The sequence below is a fragment of the Apostichopus japonicus genome, chromosome 19 (assembly GCF_037975245.1).
Source record: "Apostichopus japonicus isolate 1M-3 chromosome 19, ASM3797524v1, whole genome shotgun sequence".
In the NCBI taxonomy this organism is placed as follows: Eukaryota; Metazoa; Echinodermata; class Holothuroidea; order Aspidochirotida; family Stichopodidae; genus Apostichopus; species Apostichopus japonicus.
Genome location: NC_092579.1, coordinates 15879503 through 15900154, shown reverse-complemented (window position 1 = coordinate 15900154; position 20652 = coordinate 15879503). Strand labels below are relative to the sequence as shown.

Below are 20652 nucleotides of genomic sequence, written 5' to 3'. Positions count from 1 at the left end.
CAATTTTCACGTGTTGGACAAGAAAGAAGACAACAACAGCATTCAGATGATTGAATTCTTTAATCATTATGATACATTACATTGGTCATTTTTGTAACTAAAACATAAAACAAGTGGATTAAAAATCTCCATTAATGCTCTGTCACATATTCCTTGCACAAATTGGTGAGACATGCAAAGAGTTTTTTTTAAATAATTACCAATGAATTGACATAAAGACTTTCAACTGTTAACACTATTTTGCAATATTAAAGTATGGCATCAAATACTTTAAACCATGCAGTTTGTTACTGCCAGGAAGCTTTGTAGACCGATTTCCAACAAGGCTTTGCAGTAACATACATAAGTACCCCATTAGTGTGGAATGGCCCATATATTAGTCATGAATATACATTACAAAATATACTGCATACATTACAGCAGGGGCTGATTAGGGCTATATTACAGTACGGTATATCTATTGCCTTATAAAGAACATATTTACAGCATTTTATAATTACTACAGTACATTACAGTACATACAGTACTGCATGTAGCTACTAGCATGTTCTGTTCTATTTAACACAGGTATGGTACTCTACAGTTACTAATAAACATGGATATTACAAATTATTTTCTAGCTTACATAAGTTTGAATCAATTGACAATTTCCTGCAGAATCTCAATGTTTATACTTTCACTCATATTCCCTGCATTGCTTACTGTACAGTATATACTTGCGCAGTGCATCGTAAGTTAATAAACACTTGACCAAAGTGTCTGTTCTGTAACACTGTACTGCCATTAGGCCACAACTGCTTAATTTAGAAAATTCATGGACTAATGCCAAGGATCAATCAATATTTTGCCCCTCAAACTATCTGGAATCAAGCCTTTAACGAAAATGAGATGTGGAGGTGGGGGGGGGGGAGATAACTGACCGGTGCCTTCAGTTGTTTAACACAGAGTTTACCATAACATTGCAGTAAACACTTTTACTCTGTAGAGTACAATACACTGGCTGAACCAGACTAGGATCAAGATGTTATGTTCATGTACAGTATGAATATTAATGTAGTAAGTTTTGTTTGAGGTAGAGATTTTTTACCACCAAACTATAAAGTTAAACATTCTAATTGAACAAACTATGAGTAATCCTTGATTTCTGCCACAAAAAGAAAGACAATCCATCAGTTATCCAATGAATTCAATTTGACCATCAACATTTTGTCGCCCAGACACTTTTTTCATAAACTTAGTACTGAAGTTATAAACCACAGACGTGGGAAGCTACGGTAAATGGAAAGTTGTTTGACATAAACTTATTAATTATTGCAGCTTACAGTACTGTGACTAGCCAAACTACACATACGACAGCTACTGTTCAATCAGATGTGTAGTCAAGAGTATAGCATCCAAACATTTATCAAAGAGCTGTAATTGAATGCTGCCTTGCAGTACTGAACACTAATGTTTTGGAGAACTTCACTACGGTACAGGAGTTATCCTCAACTGAGATGCTTCAAGAACAGACCTACTGTAAGATTATTCATGTGCATTTTCAAACGTGAGAGCTTAACAGTATTCTGACTAAATATGATTTTCAGGTTTTCCAGTGCGCAATAATCAATAATGTAGTGACAGGTGAAATATTGGTGCAAACACTGACAAGGAGATTGATGTCTTCCACAGGTGCCATGGCAACAGGCAGAATTAAGGACAATATTGTTGACTGTGGGCTACAATAGTACTGTATATATACAGAGAACAGAAAAGATGACCAAAATGTGGGTTCCAAGAAATACTGTACAATGCAATATTATCTTTCAAGTAACGTATAATTTACCAATTTCATGAACGTAAATGATACATGTTTACAACTATCAAGCTTAAGGCAGAGAATGATAAAACAATATGTACCGTAGCATATATGTAACATACAGTACCATTAGTTATATTGTTTTTTAATCAAATAATTGATTTTTTTTTATTATGCATCTTTTATTTGTACCTTTTGCTCTAGTTCCATGTAAAGTGCTTTGAGGTATTCTTTTTAAATGTAAAGTGCTGTATATATATATATATATATATTTATTATTATTATTATTATCATTATTACCCTTGAGGGACAATTTTTAACAACCTTTCAAAAAGTTAGATGTATCTGTTTAAATTATCAACACATTTGTTGCAATCCAGTCCATTTTTATGACATTTTAGTAATACTGTATGTTCAGTTTGTCTTCAGATGTTAACTATCGTTTAAAAGTTGACTTTACAAAGCCACTGATTTTAACACATTTAAAGCTGCATAACATATCAAATGTCTGATTATTCTCCAAAAAAACATTTGGAATCATCTACAGTAAACGCTCAGTGTTCAGAAACTTCAAAGAAATACCCCAACTCCTGAGTTGAGTTGAGAAGAAATGATAAGATGAAAGTATGTATAAGAAGACTGGAGGTAAGAGAGGAGAGATGAGGAGAGGAGAGAGGTGAGAGGAGAAGTTACTGAGTGTCAGGTTTATTCTCCACGAAAATGTTTGGAATCATATAAATGCTCAATATTCAGAACATTTGAAGGATCACCCCAACTCCAGACTCAAAAGCAGTATTTGAAAAGCAACGATAAATTGGTATATAATTGTAATTTCTACTGCACTGCCAGTGTTGAACTATGGCACAGTAATACCACACAACACTATCAATAGTACTGCTACGGTACATTGCCCCCTCATACACTATTGATCTTCAAACACCCTGTAGCAATCTGTAGTGAGTTGTGCAGCTAGATATTCAATTACACCATCATTTAATTAATTTATACATATGAATTTAGTAAAATCAGTACCTCACAACTGACAGCTATTTTAACCTGTTGCAGTTACTTCCTTATATGGAGGTATACAGTAGTTCAAATAAACAACATACTGTATTCTTGGTACGTTGCCAACAAACATTGTGCAACAGTCATAAAATCTGCTATGAAGTACTGTTGCGCATCGATGATGCAAAGCTGAGCATATAAAATTGGTGCAACAAAAATGTAAACATCTAAGACTTTTGCAATGTAATGTAACACACAATAATTTTCTTCCTGTTAATAATCGACTGATATATGTCATGATGTAAATAGGTTATAATACTGACACCACTACGTACCAGTTGCAGCATTTCCAGCAGAAAATCAGCATATTGCACATCTACAAAAAGGATTAATTACAGTGGCATCTGGGAAGGTCACATATCCCCCCCCCCCACTCCCCTCTGTCTGATCTGCTTCGAAATATTTTGGTTGAAGGGTTTCTTGTTTAAATTATGAGCAAAGCTGCAAATAAAGTACAGTTTGGTATGAATTATGTAATGGAACAACTGATGCAAAATACTGAGGTTTTGAATTGAAATATCTGTAGACCTAGTTACTGTACAATGAGGCTTTCATCTTTTATGCACAATCGCACAAACATACAAAGATTTTGTATACATTTTCAAAAATTTCAGGATTTATTTCTCGTATTAAACACAACACATTGATGGCACAGAAATGTTGTGGTCACTTAAAATGTATTGCCTACTGTATATGTACTTCTTTTACCACAATTTGAAAATAAATTCCCACGGAGCTCTTTGATTAATGAGTAAACTGTCCCTGTTCTATTGAAATAGAATACTGTTTACTGTTGGACACATGACCTACTGAATATTCAGGTAGCAGACAATTTAACACTTGATGTAAATTGAATCCTGAGCAAAAATATTCTACAATGTTAGGCCTAGAGTAGTTGAATACCTGACTCTTGATATGGTTCTTTGAATGTAAACAAAACACATTAGTAGATGGTTTATGATGTCATGTGATGTCATGTCATGTGATGAATCATGATGACAGATGTTTTCCAAAAGCTTTACTTCCCTTTAATAATATTAATTGTTGATTTTATCCTTGAAATGTGATATGTGTTTGTTTAGTTGTCACGATATAATCTGCGCTCATATTTTCATTAATATGCAACCTAGAACTCTCTGGATAAATGATTTGTGCAACAACAAAGATTTTCGCAATCAAACTGCCATGACGACATCATTTACTCAACTGTTGCCCGATGCATTCATGAAATTTCACATAATGGCATGACATGAAGCCTGAAATATTTCTTTTGGTTATGATGCTCTTGCTTGTTCACGCGATCACAGTCCGTTGCTGAGACAGTCATCAAGCCATAGAGGAATCATCCAATCTAGATGTTAGTTGAAATCACTCAAAGTTATTCATTATCATACTTGATCTTAGTTAAGTGTTTAGTAAATACAAATGATCATGGAATGATTTGTAAAATACTGTAGGCCTAACCTACCAGTAATTGGGTAGGCCTAATCACTTGTTAAAATGGTAGTCAAAGATTTTCTCCATAACATTTTGTCTGTTGGTTTGAGGATGTCCACTAAAAAGGTGTTACCGTGCTCGACAATATCAAAAGTACTAGCTTGTCTGGCTTTTTGTCTGGAGATTTTGGTAGCCTGATACCATTTTGAGATAGCCCGTAACATGTTTGTAAACATTGTTGTATCTTCTGTGCTCATATAGGAACAAAATGCACTATCAAGATTTAGTTTTCGGCCAGGAAGTTTGGTAGCCCGAGAACAGTAATAAGGAATCCCAGGCACCCAGCGCATAGGATTTTCAAGCCCTGGTTACAGGAGGCATATTTAACAACGACCTCTTAAATAAGCAAAAGTAACCAAACCGATAATTGGGATAGAAACAGCTACTGTTAGTACTAGTAGGCTGAAGCCTACTAAAAGAATTTTACACAATTACAGTGTCCAGTACTGGCAGTAGTTTGGTGTTTAGTTTAACTTAGTTACATAGCATGACTAAGTTATACCTGTGCAAACGTTTACGTGAATATGATTTCAAGGGAAGCCTATACATAAGTTCTGAAATTGTTACCGCAAGAGCGTTCACTACGCCTAATCAGTACAATTGGAACGAGTCTAAGTGTAGCATGACCATTTGTAGGCCATAACTTAACTTATCCTGTAACTACTTGTAGCTGTAAGGTTTGTTTGTTCGCAGTGGGCCTAACCACATGTCATTAACTTCCTAAGCTTATGATTTTACTTTACCTTACCTTTTCCTTCGGGATAATGAAAATTCGTAAGGTTCCGAAGTACGCTAGATGGATGATGTCCAAGCAGCGTTTGGAATTCACACAGTGTACCGACTCTGCGATGTTCTTTTGGCTAAAAGCTGGCAAAAAGACCCTGATGAGCAATACAGAAGCAGTTTTTGTAGTTTGAAGTACACACTCTGTGTGCGGCGTGCAATATGATGACAAACACACAACGAGATGGGCAGAGCAATGCAAAACACAGTTGTTGTTTTCGACGTGATGTGGTATGTAAATAGACCCGACCATCGACAATGACCTTTGTACCCGTGCCTTGTTTTCCAAAACGATAGAGATGCAGCATTTGCTCTCTCGGGTATTATTTGTTTGCAGTAAACCGTACAATTGTATATTGTAGACGTAGAATTTAATTAAGACATATTATCTATTAAGGTTTGGAAAATTTTACATTTATGCATAGTTGTTATTTACCTTAACACCTTAATAGAACTTAACGTCACTTCCTTAATGGTACGTGCCAGACTGCATGTTTTTCCACGATGACAGTGACCTCAAGCTAGGTCAACCTTTGTTTGTTGTCTGATTCATCACAACAGACGGCTGTATTCAATAGCTTATCCGATTGATATTGGTAATAACATGTCTATACGTGACTATATCAGACTGAAGAAGGGCTTCACAAATGTTTGCTCTATTCAGTAATAAAGGGAAAGGAGGGAGTAAGCCCGTTTTGTTGTTATGATGTTTTTGTCTTTGTTATTGTGTGTGTGTGTGGGTGGGGGGGGGGGGTGACTGCAAACTAATTTGTGGCGATAGAGCAGGTACGTTGCCAGCTCAACTAAGAATGGAAGTCCAGACTAATGTGGAAGTTACAACGAAACTTACCTTAATGGTACATATACCTGCTGTCTTCAGTTTCTTGATGTCAGCAACATAAATAATTCACTATATTTATTTAAGTTGGGTGCATCTATATATATATATATATATATATATATATATATATATATATATATATATATATATATATATATATATATATATATGGACAGCGTAAGTTGCCTGCTTATTTATTACTTTGTGATGGTCAAAACGGTTAGTTATTTTGGCACTAAGTGGAAATTATGCCTTAATGAAATATATACTGCACCGCATTTATAAGTTTTCTCCTTTTTCTTTTATTATTTGTTTTTGACTTTTATTATTTATTTGGTATTACTATTACTATTATTTTTTTTTTAGTTTTTCAGCATTTAATTAAGATTTTCATTATTGGTGGAAAGTGTAATAGAAAAAACCCATGAATTTTCTTGACTAAATGACGTCAGATAAAATTATTTAACACATTAAACTGATTTTTAACCTCAAAGTCATCGTTTATGTTCACATCATATATGAACTCAAGTGATGCCTGTAAGTTTTACATCGTCAGTGCTCTAGTGTATTATTCAGGACTGCATGTCTGTGATATAGAACATCGCAGAGTGGCTGGTCAAACATGACTTTGAAATCAGAGCCGTCTATGAAATTCATACACAGCGCCCTCGTATGTTGTCATAAATTTGGCGCCGAGGGTGGAAACCAAAAATTAATCAGTTATCACAGGCATGTACCTATATGTATATAGGTACAATGTTATCGTCTGCTATTACGTCACCGTACCGATGACTGTATTGTGACTGCGGAATCAAGATCGCTCGTTGACCAGTGTCCATACATTTTGAAAGTAGACCGAGCTAGCGTAGTTATACGCAAGGCATCAAAGCCAAGGGAATATTTCCTGCTAACAACGAAATAAAAGTACAACTTTAAGTGAGACAAATCATTAAAAAATGTGTGCACACTCAATCCCAACCTGTCACCGCAGTCTAGTGTAGCCAGGCTTTAGTTTAATGTAACCTAAGCATAGGACTAGCCTAGGCTGTAAACTTGGAGTTGGAGTATATTTAAAGAATGTTACTGTAGGCACAGATTTTTTATTAATTATCAAAAACAACATGCATTGTAGTCGTACATTTAGTCCGATATAATAGACCTAACTTAGGCTGTAGCTCTTGTGACTGAAAAAAATTAGGCTAGAACGATTACTCATTAGTGCAAGGTTAGAAAGTTAGATGTATTGATATTGTTACTTTTATAAATGTAGGCTTAGTGTATTACTAGTAACTTAGTGTAGTACAAGTAGATTGGGGCAGGGAGGGGGCTCTAATTTCGTTCATGGAATTGGAAAGAAGTTCATTCTCTGCTTTTCCATGTTTCTTTATCCTCTGCCCATGCCCCATCCCCCCCTCCCCCACCCAAATAATGATAATAATGTGCGTACCCTTGCTGGAACTTACCTGAGTAGGCTACTTTGAAGTTCACCCAAGGATATAATTATTTTAAGCATGGTTGAACATGTGCTTTTAGACATTGGTGTACCTGCACAACTAGCCTAATAATGGATAACCTATGCTACACTGCAGTATAAGTGATACATTCTTAATTTAGACTATTCCTATGTCATTGTAGTTGTAAAGTCACCTTGTCAGGAAAAAATTAATGCACTCATTGACTTCTTGCAGGCTGACACAAATATTGATTTACAAAATCATTGCCCTTAGTTGATAAAATGATGGAAAGAAGTGATCAAATGCTAGAAGATGATGAAGTTGAAGATTTGGATGAAGAAGTAAGTTGTTCATAATCAAGTTTTAATGTAACTTAACACAAAGTGCAGCTTCACATAACATTAAATTTCAAGGGCGTAGGAACCGGGGGGCTGGGGGGCGCCAGCCCCCGAGTGAAAAATATGGGGGGGGCGGAAGTATCGTTCCACGCCCCTGCTCCGCAAGTCAGAAAACCCCTTTTTCATTTCCAAATGAGAAAAAAATCTCATTTGAAGCACCAAATTGCATCTAAGAAGGGGTGAAAATGCAAAATTCTTTACAAAATGAGTGGGTGTTAGTGTGCTATATTGCACCAAATTGCATCTGAGGCCACCTGGAAATGCAAAAAAAATCAAAAGGGGAGGGGGATACCCCCTCCCCTTAGACCCCTCCCCCAGGCTGGCCTTCAGTCTTCAGCCCCCCCCCCACTCAAAAGTACCTTCCTACGCCACTGTTAAATTTTCCTCTGAAAGCAAACCGTTTTAAATATTAAAATTGAGCTATGTGTAAGTGGTCATGAAATTATTTATAGCTTGAAGAAAGATAAATATTGTGTATGGTTTCTTGGTATGGTTTTTTTAGTTTTGTATAGGAATTCATTCACTTTTTATAATTTAAAATTGTTAAAAGGTTGGTCTGTCACATTTACTGTTTAGCTGTATGCAACATATCTTGATAACTGTTATTCTGTTTACCAAGTAATATTGGATGTTTATTTACGTATATCCAATGTCAGTGTGTTAAAAGGTGGGTAGCCTTTGTCGATTTAATGGAAAATGGGTCATGTTCTGTTTTTTGTTTTCATATCTAAAGCACATGTTTGTACATTTTCTTTACCAAACTTTCACAAAAGGAATACTCCCACAGTTTATACTGTATGATCACATCCTCTGTCAAATGAAGATTATTGTCATGCACATTTATTTGTAAATCTACCACAGAAAACTTACTGGAAGATGTTACTCTTGTTTTGAAAGAAATTATGTTGAATTAACATATATCTAATGTCTCAAGTTCAGTTTCTTGATACTTCATAGTATCTACAAAACTTGTTGAAAACATACAAATCACAATGTTGAAGAAAATTGGTAAAAGTAAACCAACCTACTGGTATTTAATTTGCCTTGGTGGTTTAGTCCATTTGTATAATTGAGATGAAAAACTATTTTCCTTTTTTCTACCAACAGGAGTCATTCTTCCAAGATATAGACCTTCTACAAAACCATGGTATTGTAAGTAGCATCAATTTACAAGTATACAATCCATAGTTAGAGGTGATTAAATGGTATGTAACTAAAGAGAGTAATCCAGCCCCCCAGCGATAAATTTGTCATTAACTGATGAATGAGGACCAGCCTATTAAGTATATAGTGTAATGATGGGCATAATCTAATTCTTAAATATCAGCTTATATTGTTGAGAAGTTAAATAACTAAATTTTATTGCATTTGATAAACATTTCCTAAGATCTGGAATGAATGAAAATCAAGTTTAATAATGACATTTCTGGAAATAATGACAACTTTCTGTCTAATAGATGGTCAAGTAACAAATGAATGATTTGGTTTTATTAAAGACAGTTATTTTAACTTCAAGAATAGCAACAGGATAAAAGGTTTCTGTGTTTACCTTTTTGTTACATGCATAGGGTCTTTGATGGGGACTAAATATCCATCCTGTTCCCTCTTTTAAATACTTAGCTCCTACTTTATCCTGGATATGATCCAAGTTAACACCCTTCTTACCTTGCACAGAATGTTGCTGACATCAAGAAACTGAAGACGGCAGGTATATGTACCATTAAGGTAAGTTTCGTTTTTACTTCCACATTAGTCAGGACTTCCATTCTTTGTTGGGCTTGCAACCTACTTTGTTCTTTGGAAAATCAAAAAGGACAACTTGCAAAAATACTTCAAAATCACAACTTGTTGCTTTCTAATGAATATTATGTATGATTTTTCTATTGAAATTGAGTTGTGTAGGAGTGAGCAAATAAATATTTTGTCGGAATTAGCTAGCCCATTTGACACCACAAGGACATAACTACTGTATGGTATGGTTTTTAACATCTAACATTAAAATAGTAGTTCAGAAAACTGTCATTCTTGTTTCTGTTGACTCTTGTCAGCCAAACTTGAAACACGATACCACGCAACAGTGTCTTTAAATTGAATGTACAATTAACACCACACAACAGTGTCTCTATATTGAATGTACAATTGGATAAGAATACTATATTAGGCCAAAACATTTGGGGCCCATCAGAGATATCATTGGTCTAAGATCAAAATTATTCAGTTATTGTAGCCGGTACTTGTCAGGGCCCTGGCAGACCTATTCTTCGATGGGTCGACAATATTATTTTATGGGCAGGACTGTCATCTGCCGAACTCGTCGATGATGGCATACGACATGTTAAAATCAAACCTATGACAATTGTACATCACCATTATAACTTGCGAAGAAGAGGGCTTCGACGGGTTCTATCCTATGAAGAAATATTACATGACATGTAGCACAAGGATGTTTTGTGTGTGGCATTTACATCACTTTTATTAGGCAATTTTTTTTACAGAACTTGTTTTTAATTAACCATTTGGGTTCCTCATGCATGTTGGGTAGGTTAATTGTAACTCTTGTTGTTTTGTTGTTACGTTTGTGTTGTTTTGTTGTTCCTCAGGGTATTCAAATGACAACAAGAAAGAGGATGTGTGATATAAAAGGAATATCAGAAGCTAAGATGGAAAAGATCAAGGAAGCTGCAGCAAAGCTGGAGGTAAAATAGTCTATATCGGCTGATCCATCATCTGGATGAATCAGATATGGTAGAAATACAGTCAAATATTATATGTTGTTATATTTCTATTACATTAAATTTTGGTTGCAACTCATTGTGTTTTTGTGATCAAAATTATGTATAAGGTAATCTAATTCAACTTTATTTATTGTAGCACACTGATTACATTAGACAGGGAGTTCTACCTGAATAGCTATTAAGTCAGTTTTATTTCTTTACAAAGTTTGTCTTGTCATTCATTTTGTAGGATCATGGATTTGTAACGGCACTCAGCTACGCTGTCAAAAGGAAAAGTTGCTTTAGAATTACAACTGGGAGCACAGAGCTTGAGTGAGTATAAATTTAAATTTGGTCTTGGATCTGATAAATTATTCCCTGTTAAGTCATCAGCTAATGAAATAGAAAATTGTTTATATATAAAATTTGTTACCCTGTCAGAGCAAAAGTTACATAGTTGTCAGATAAATCCTACAACAAGACAATGCCTTCTGTCACATGTAGTTAATTATTAGGAGTACAGTCATTTTCTTTGACCCTTTTTCTTCAATGAAAAATTTGATAATGTACACTATTAATTGTTTACAAACAAACTTCTTCCAGGATTCAATGATAACCTCTAATTTTACACTGTAGAGAAATGCCTGCTTAGGGATTAGTACAGTGTACTATCTTCCACAGACAATTCCTTGAAATCACTTCCATTTTCTATTTGTTTCAGTAAACTTCTTGGTGGAGGTATTGAAAGTATGGCCATAACAGAGGCATTTGGAGGTAAGAAGTAATAAAACATACACTGGAAGTTCATTTATGGTCTTATATGTAGATATATATGACAAAAGTATGTAGTGGGCATAAAACAATTAAATTACAGTTTTGTCATGTTCTTTGAGACAGTGACAGTTAAGCTATGGTTTTAGAGAATTTAATACCCACTACAAACTTTATCTTCATGGATTGTAATTGTAATAAGTTAAAAGCATAAAGGTACAGCATTTCCATTGCAAAACAATTTAATTTACTGAAATTATTAACATTCCGCAAGATGTTCAACAGTCCTGTTTTCCCTCCTTTTTGCTGTCTTCTTTGCTGTCCATCCTAAGTTTTCCTACTTCTTCATTAAAAAATACCTACTTTATGCTTCGGTTGATAATTGCTTTGTAATGCATGATTGAAAAGCTGCATCAAATTACTTCAAAAGTGTACTTATCACCTGAACATATATATGCAAACCATTAAATTTAGTTTTTGTGGCATCTCATGTACCAACTAAGGTTGCATGAAAACTGCGTCAGGCCTATGTTGTCAATAACATTTACTGTTTAGAGTTTGTTTATCCATGATGAGCCTCAGCCTCCATTGTTGTTTTTCAAGTCCTAACTTTCCATTTTTGTCCCATTTTTTCACATTGTTATTCCTGCATTTGTCCTATTTTATCTTATGGGGTGGTTGACAGCATGTACTGCCATTCCACTGAGATAATGTAATCATCTTTGTTATCCATGTATTTTACTTTGTTAAAAAGTTGTGTCTTGTTTACTATGTTCATATAGTAATGTTGGTAAACATTGTTTAAATGCTTTCAGAGCAGAATGTACAATTGACTATCATCTAATTTTTTTTTTGTGTGGATATAAAACAAAAAGATGGAGATTGAATGTTTTCCATAACATTAATGCTTTAAGTAATGCATAATTAACATGTGATTTTGGAAAATACTGATTGATTCAATGAAACTATTTTAAGATGAGCTTTGGGATGTTGCATTCCATCTCTCTTGGAAGTTTTCATGTGGTTACTATCACATTGATTGGTCACCTGTGCTTTCTTTCCTACTTACAAAAAGATGTGCATTTTATTTGGTATTTGCTGTATTTATTTTTTACATATCATATTAACTAAATATGTATGAATGTCAAACAAAGTGGTTAAATTATATTTGACTTTATAATCAATTCTCAGAGTTCAGGACTGGTAAAACTCAGCTCTCCCATACTCTCTGTGTAACTACTCAACTACCAGGGGCTAATGATTATCCAGGAGGCAAAATTATCTTCATTGACACAGAGAACACGTTGTATCCTTTCTTAAACATATGATGATTTACATTTTATCCTCCCGAGGTCAGAGTTTTATGAGATTTGCATATCAAAGTACCAAGAGATCCCCCCAAAAATGTAGGCATAATTTTATTCCTCACCCTCTCATCTCCCCTCCGTACAAGCCTGGCTATCATGGCCCATTCAAACATATTCCTATTGCTAGTCTGCATGTAGCCATCAAGAATACTAAAACAAGTATAAATGCTACCTATAACTGCGATCTATCAAATAAAAGAAGTCGTTTCATTTCCTAGACTGGGTTGGGTGATGCTGACAGTAGATGTACAACATGATGCTTCCCGTATGGAGTCTAAGAGGGGCTGATATTTTTCATATAAATTGTTATTTTCCACACTACCAAATTGCAAGTATGTGAAGTTAATCAACTCCAATTAGATGCTTATTGTTGTTGGTTACGTTTTTGCTATCAGTGGTGTGTTGTATGTGTGAATGATTAATCTGGAATACATTCTAATGATATTATAATACATATGATCACATTCAGTCATTCATAACCTCATGGTAGATTTTCCCATCTTCACATTCTCCTCGTCCAAGGCTAAAATATTCTCTGCATATATTTTGATAAAAATATTGTCCTTGTTTATAATTTCTTCATTGTGAACTATTACTGCCAATTTCAAAGAAGCGAATAAAGTGGGCTAATGGCAGAGATCCGGCTTTAGGAATCACAAATGATTTTGGAGTTGGTTAGCATCATGTTTGATCTCAAGAGTAAGGCAAAAATATGTCACCAAAAACAGAACTAGTATTGTTCGATACAGGTGTCAAGCGCCTACATTGAAATAACGTCCTTACCGGTTTCAAACCTCTGGACATACAAGCAGCGTCCATAGCCTAGTTGGTTAGGGTGTCCTGGTACAAAGCGGGAGCTAGGCCCGGGTTTGAATCCTGGTGGAGGCTGGAAGTTTTTTCACTGTTCTGGATTTTCCTGCTCATTATGTTTTCAATTATATATATATTTGTATATATAGATATATATAGATATATATATATATATATATATATATATATATATATATACATACATATAGATATATAGATATATATAGATATATATAATAGAGTTGTAAAATTGAAGTGTATCCACTTAAAAAATATTGATTTTCCTTAAACTTTTGTCCAGCCGTCCAGATCGACTGAGGGATATTGCAGATCGTTTTAACTTGGATCACAATGCAATGCTTGATAATGTCTTGTATGCAAGGGCTTACACAAGTAAATATATCATGTTATAATATATCATGCTATTATATCTTGTTTCAATTGGTTGAAATCTTTAAACAATTTACTGGAGCAATTCAGCATAGATCTACATTGTTGTACACACAGGAATAGCTTAACGTGACCTGGTAAATTTATAACAAAACTTTCGTAAACATGATACTGCTGGAGCTTTAACGAATGAAATCATGGGCTGAAATATTGTCTCATTATTTCAACTGTCCATCATATACCTAACAAGGGTAATTTCTTGAGATTTCTTAATTTAATTGTAACAAATATATTCCATCTCTCTAATGTTCTAATATTCATTACCGGTCTTGGTTGCTCAGTGGGGCAAGAACAGACTCTGCTGCAAAGACACATCAATATTTAATATTTGACTACTGTAATGGTAGTGGTAGAAATAGGTTTACCATCATGACTTGGTAACCAGCTGGGAAAATATATTCATCCATAGTTAAGTATTGGCTTATTGTAGATGGATTATGCACACAACGATTTACAAACCAGTTGTAATATTAACCACATTTGGAAGGACGTTTAGCAATTATTATTTGTTTGATTCATGTTTGATTCATGATTGATGTTCTATTACATGTAACAGGTGAACACCAGTTAGAATTGTTGGATTATGCTGCAGCCAAATTCCATGAAGAGGCAGGAGTATTTAAGCTATTGGTTAGTTTTCACATTTTTTACATTTTTGTTACTTTATATGAAATCAGTGTCATGATGATAAACAGGATCTTTGCCTTTGATCTTTCAGCTATGTTATTTTTGGTATGCAACTTTTGAGACTAATGCATATCGCTTCTGATTGTCTCCTAAATCTCCATCCTTGTCAATTCCAATGCAACTTAAATTTTATTTAAAAAATTAAATATGTGTTGTGGATAATAATTATTTATCATTTCTGATTGCACGCACCACTTTTTCAAACAGACCTACCAATTATAGCTGTTAATTTACTGTCCTTTATAATCTTTGTTAGATCATTGACTCCATCATGGCACTGTTCAGAGTAGATTACAGTGGCAGAGGAGAGCTCGCAGACAGACAACAAAAACTGGCTCAGATGCTCTCAAAACTGCAAAAGATATCAGAAGGTTAGTGGAAGACATTAAAGATATTAATGATCATGGAGTGGTTTCCTCTGTAATATCAGCATGTGGTCTAAACATAAATCTGTCCCGGATATGGAGTTAATGTAGTGCTTGGATGTACATTTTGTATTCTAATTTTTGATGGAAAAGATCTTCGGTAACAGAATATTCCTGACCATAAAGCAAGAAGAGAAACAAATGAAACTAACCCACTATTCTTTCCAGGAAAAACATACCAGTTTCTTTATAATTTAAATATTCTTTTCTGTTTTGGGGTCTTGTTTGAACATGTTTTCTCTCTATTCTCTCTGTTAGAGTATAATGTTGCAGTGTTTGTGACCAATCAGATGACCGCAGATCCAGGAGCCACAATGAGGTATGTAAGTGTGTATGCGTTCGTTTGTTTTGTATTCTGACCGAGGACTTGAACGAAAGAATTCCAGGTCCTCGGTTGGGATTTCTAAAGAATCACCACGTCCTCGGAAGAATTCTATTGTATGGGTATTGTTAAGGTTAGGGTATGTGGATTTGAACAATGGAAAATACAATGGGGTCCTCGGTCTAAATGTAATACAAACATGTGTGTATGGGTGTATGTATACATATGTATGTATTTTAGATCTTCCTGCAAGCAGGAACTCACGAAGAATCCATCATTGGCTTATCAAAGCCACAAGCTGACGAAGTCAGTCCCTTAGATTCATATTTTAACATCCATGATTATTACTTGTCAACAACTCTGTAACTGGACAATATACATTAATCTTGGAGTGACTCGAACTCGGGACATTATGATTATGTTTTTAAAGAGAACAAAAATTGTCATTATAAATTTTCTTACATAGGTACAAGACTTTGATACTGTTAGGGAGTTTTTCTGAAATCTGTTTCCTGTGTTAAAGTGTGCAATTTCAATAATTTTTTGTATATTTCTTCAAAACTTTTCTTTAACTAGCCAAGTTAAAGTAAGGAAATAGCTCAGCAATAAAACTATATCATGAATCCAACATTTTAGAGTTAAGCGAAGATATTCTGTCCTTGAAACCAAAAAAATCAATACGACTATGTCTTATTTTAATAACAATGAAAAACTTTAAAGTTCATATATATATTATATTATAATATTTTGGGGGTTTCCCTATCCCTAATATCAGCATTTTTTCAGCATAATTTTCAGCTTTAAACATGACTGTTTAAAAGTTGAAATAGATGGTTCCTCCTTTTCTGAGTTTTTCAAAAACCATCAAATCTAAAGAATCCACACTTGTGCCCCTTTCCCAATCCCAATATTTTTTTTTACTTCTCACTTCTTGATATTAAGCTTAGCTTTCATTGCAATCTTAGTACAGATGCTAAGAAAGTGCAGACATTAACATGACTGCTGTAATCTAGTGGAATCCTTAACTAAACATTCATATATTGCTCTCTCTCTCTCTCTCTGTCCTGTAGTTTTCAAGCTGATCCCAAGAAACCCATTGGAGGACATATTCTAGCTCATGCATCCACTACAAGGATAAGCTTACGAAAAGGAAGAGGAGAAAACAGAATTGGCAAAATATATGACAGGTTATGCATTTTCCATGTTTTGTATATTGAAAATAAAAAATTAATTTTATTGTTTGATTAAAGCCATTTGCCATGTTTTCTCTTTCCTTGGTAGTATCTTAATAGTAGCCACTGTTTGTCTTGTTGGTGGCTTACAAATAGTCAGAATAAATGATTGTTAACAATGAAATATGTGAATATGAATATGTCATTTGACAAGATCTTTGAGATCAGCATTTTAGCTGCTTTGGTTACGATTTTGATGCTGTTATACACCAAGAGCTGCTCATAACACCTGTGTCAATAGTCTCATTTGAAATAAAAGTTAAGTAAAGTTTCACAAATTTGAATGTTCATGTAGGTTCTAAATTTGTCTGCTAAGCCACTATGAAAAATGTTTGAGGATGGAATCAACTTCTCTAATGGCTTACTAATTAACCATCATTTGGTGGGTAAATTCCTAATGAATGCCTTAGTTTGAACATTGGCAATCTTAATTTGAGTAATACCAGACAGGTGTGGTAAATTTGGCAACTAGAAACGTGCTTTAGATAGAATCAAACTTTTTGGTACTTTTGGTTTATGATTGCTAAGAGATCTAACAGTAATCATAACTGATTTTATGGCTAGCTTATTTATGGAGTAGAACTTTTGTTGGTCAAGATAAGAAGGATAGCAGCCAAACACTTGTGTTGCACTTTGTTTAAAGATTGTCAGTGATTGCTACCTACATGCACTTTGAGCATTAGTGCTTTAACTGAGGAACATTCATCAGTTTTGAAGTTGAAACTTTCTCGTCTGATAATGGCATAGCAAACACTTTATAATGCTGATGTAAAAAAAAAGCATACCAAAAAACAAAAAAAAAATGATCCAGTCAACCAGTTATCAAAATTAAAAAACATTAAATGAAAGCTATTTTCATAGCTTCATCTGATATATTGATATTATTTATCCATTATCCATATTTTTTCTTCTTTTCCCACAGCCCTGACATGCCTGAAAATGAAGCAACATTTGCTATTTCTGGGGGTGGTATAATTGATTCCAAAGAATAACAAAGCCAAGCTCACAGTAATTGTACACCTTTGTGCTATTACATCACAAGCTGCTGATACTGAACTTGGGACGTATAATTCTTTAACTATAAAGAACTGGAAGAGACTTATATTTATAATGCTATTATTCAAAGCTTCTGTATCTAGAGAGGCAGTGTTGAAAAGGTGGTCACTGACAGGACTGCAATGTCATGCAGCCAGGCTGCATATGATATATATATATATATACATCTTTTGTGTTGTGCAGTTACACACTAATAGGCACTGCTGGTTTGGAGAGTTGATCTCTGTTGCAACCTTGCTTCAGCAGCTGCAGCTGTTCTTCTTGACAAGTTACCTTAGTGAATTAGCATGTTGCAAACATTGTTTTATTTCTCTTATGTTTAGACAAAAATCTCATTAACATTTAGTAGAGTAGAACGAGCTGAGTTAATATCCTTGCTGTATGTGTGAAATATATGTATAATATAACAAACAGGCGTGAGAAATCAGGTCATAAGATGTACAGTAAGATTGCAATGCTTTGGATGTTTGTTAGAATTTTTGCAGTTGTCTATTGAACTTGCAACCTGGTATTTCCTTTGTCTTAATTAAAAACTCCTGATTTATATAATTGAGTTGATTCATGTATATACTGGAAGACATGAAGGATTAAAATTTATTCATCTTATATACCACCAGAGAGCCCTTTACAGTTGCCCCTAATACTATGAACTGAATAAACAATGTCATAAAAAAGTAAATAGAAAAATTCCCTGGCAATTTTCTGCCATTAGACATTTGAACTTTTAACATGAGATATGTCAGTCAGTTAACATTCGTCAGTCAAAGAATGTTTTCCGTACCTAACATAATCCCAGTATTACTGCTTATTATGAGCAAATACTTTTGGCCTGCTCTCAAAAGTTTCGTGCAGTAAACTGATTTGGTTGTAATACAGGAAAATGCCAGGGAGAACTTGATTTTAGTCAGAATTTTGGCATTAAGCAGCAACTGCAGGCTTAACCTGTGGAATTCTAAGCCTGGGATAGCATCTACTCAGAAAATGCATTGCTGTTGTCTTCAATTTAACAAAAGTGTATAATATTTGAGATTAAGATTTGTATATGGTGCTGTTGTTGGATATATTTCACATTTAGAAATGTTTATTACCATTTATCAAGGAGTTTTTTAACAAATGTTCTATAAACTGATATATTGTACGTACACATATTTATTCAACCTGTTAGTAAATATTTATGAGATGTTTAACTTTTGAAAAATTGTCTAATAAAGATTAGTCATCTTGTTTTCATGTGTCAACACAATTTATGGCATTGCTTTAGTTGATAGGGTGTTGTGAAGGTCTGTGGAGCATGTCTGAAATTGTCTGGCCAAGTTAAGATTTTACAATAAGTGTAAAGGTTGACCATTGAAATAATTCGAAAATAGGCAACTTTTGCTGGGCTACAATCTAAGAAAATAAAAGTTTGCACTTGTTACAGATGTTCTTAAAGAATATTCCAGACTTGGATATCAGTGGAATTGATGTAGATTGTAGAAGGGGGGGGGGGCAGTGAAATTTTGCACCCTATTTGCAGGCCACAGCACTACACTACCAACTTAAATGAAATGTGATGTTATATGGTGATATGGTCTTGTGACCTGTAGATATGCTTTGGTGAAATATCCTACCAAAAGTAGGCTTAGTCTTTACAAACCTCCCCAAAAGTTGACATATATCATGCATTTACCTTGTTATAACATTCTGTGGGACACATTAATGGGGTTTTGAAGTAATTTTTGGAACATAAAATATGCCAGAGGGACACATATGGCCTGTGGCTCACAAAATATTAACATCTTGAACGATCGCTTAATATGGCACACAATTGTGATTCAAATCTCAGAATGTTTATTTTTCATATTTAAGATAGCTAGCAACAACTGGCATTTGATCAGATAACTGTTCAAGTCTGAAGACAGATTTTTATCAATGGGTCATTAGTCATTACCTAACTTATCATAGATAACCAAGGTATCTATTAGTTTTGCCAAAATCACACATTGGATGCAGAGACGATGGTCCTAATTAATATATCTTTAAATTAAAACCTGGTTTTTATACCTAAACCAACATCAATATACCTTTATTCTTAACATGATGGCATACAGATTTCCCATTCAGTAGCACATTGTCTTTCTTTTCCATTTTTAAACTTCTAAAATTTCTTGACCAAAGCAAATATTTGCTTGGAGGATGGCTCCTGTTAGCGCCCCTCAAATTCACCAATGGATGTAATGTAGGGGATAACAAACCCATCTACCCATGGAAACAACCATCCTAATTATGTAATATTTCATGATTTTAAGGGCAACTTTCCTGTAACCCACCCCCCTCCCTCCCTCCCTGGCATCAACCCAACCCTGATGATTATGTGTTGGCTAGAAACCAATCATCGATCCAGCAACGATTTCAATGAAAAGAGACAGACATTGTGGCTCATACTGTATGTAAGGACTAGTTCCAAATACCATTACAAGTTTCTTCACTTCTTACATTCAATATTCCATTTTATTTGTGAGGACCATGAACAAGAAAAAATTTTCATAGGTAATTGTGAAGTTTCATAACATGTCATTTTATTAACAAAACTCCCAACAAAACATGTAATTGTAACTGTACTTACTGAAGTATTATTATATACAAGATATTTTATCAATGGCTATTGTTCTATCCTATTGCAAAATTTTACAGGCAAGCAAAATATGGCAAACTATGCAAGTATCTATCATTTCAGACAATTGTAAATGAACCTTCTTTAAATAGGACATTTTTCCAAAGGAAAGCTTTATTTCACAGTGAATAGGACCTGTACATTAATGTTAAATATGCAAGAAGCTGAAGCTGAAATGTGGTAATGAAACAATCAAATTTCATCTAATTAAAGTGATTGGAAATTACTGTTTTTGTTACTATTAAGTGAATAACAACACCATCATAGGTTAAGCACCACCACCATATCATCAACGAAGTGAAATTTACAGCTTTTGATGTACCACA

At 34.3% G+C, this 20652-nt stretch overlaps 2 protein-coding genes across 7 annotated transcripts in view; one reads left to right on the top strand and one right to left on the bottom strand.

Moving 5' to 3' along the window:
* Window positions 1-5528, bottom strand: part of LOC139960503 (eukaryotic elongation factor 2 kinase-like) — a 32974-nt gene extending 27446 nt beyond the window's left edge. For all 3 annotated transcript variants that reach the window (XM_071958912.1, XM_071958911.1, XM_071958913.1), the window contains exon 1: window positions 5112-5528. The gene's annotated coding sequence lies outside the window, so the exon portion shown is untranslated. The remainder of the gene's footprint in view (window positions 1-5111) is intronic.
* Window positions 5529-6755: 1227 nt separating this feature from the next.
* On the top strand, window positions 6756-18897 carry LOC139960504 (meiotic recombination protein DMC1/LIM15 homolog). 4 transcript variants are annotated; one of them, XM_071958917.1, is made up of 14 exons: window positions 6756-6923; window positions 7715-7782; window positions 8947-8991; window positions 9514-9564; window positions 10440-10535; window positions 10804-10886; window positions 11275-11327; window positions 12516-12630; window positions 13803-13894; window positions 14508-14581; window positions 14895-15009; window positions 15322-15382; window positions 16456-16572; window positions 17540-18897. In XM_071958917.1, exons 2-14 carry the CDS (start codon window positions 7723-7725, stop codon window positions 17607-17609), a joined length of 1032 nt encoding a protein of 343 aa, XP_071815018.1. In that variant the 5' UTR covers window positions 6756-6923; window positions 7715-7722; the 3' UTR covers window positions 17610-18897. The 4 variants fall into 4 exon arrangements, with proteins under 4 accessions (XP_071815018.1, XP_071815015.1, XP_071815017.1 ...); XM_071958914.1 differs by having other exon boundaries at window positions 7676-7782; XM_071958916.1 differs by having other exon boundaries at window positions 6757-6911; window positions 7676-7782.
* Window positions 18898-20652: the final 1755 nt, after the last annotated feature.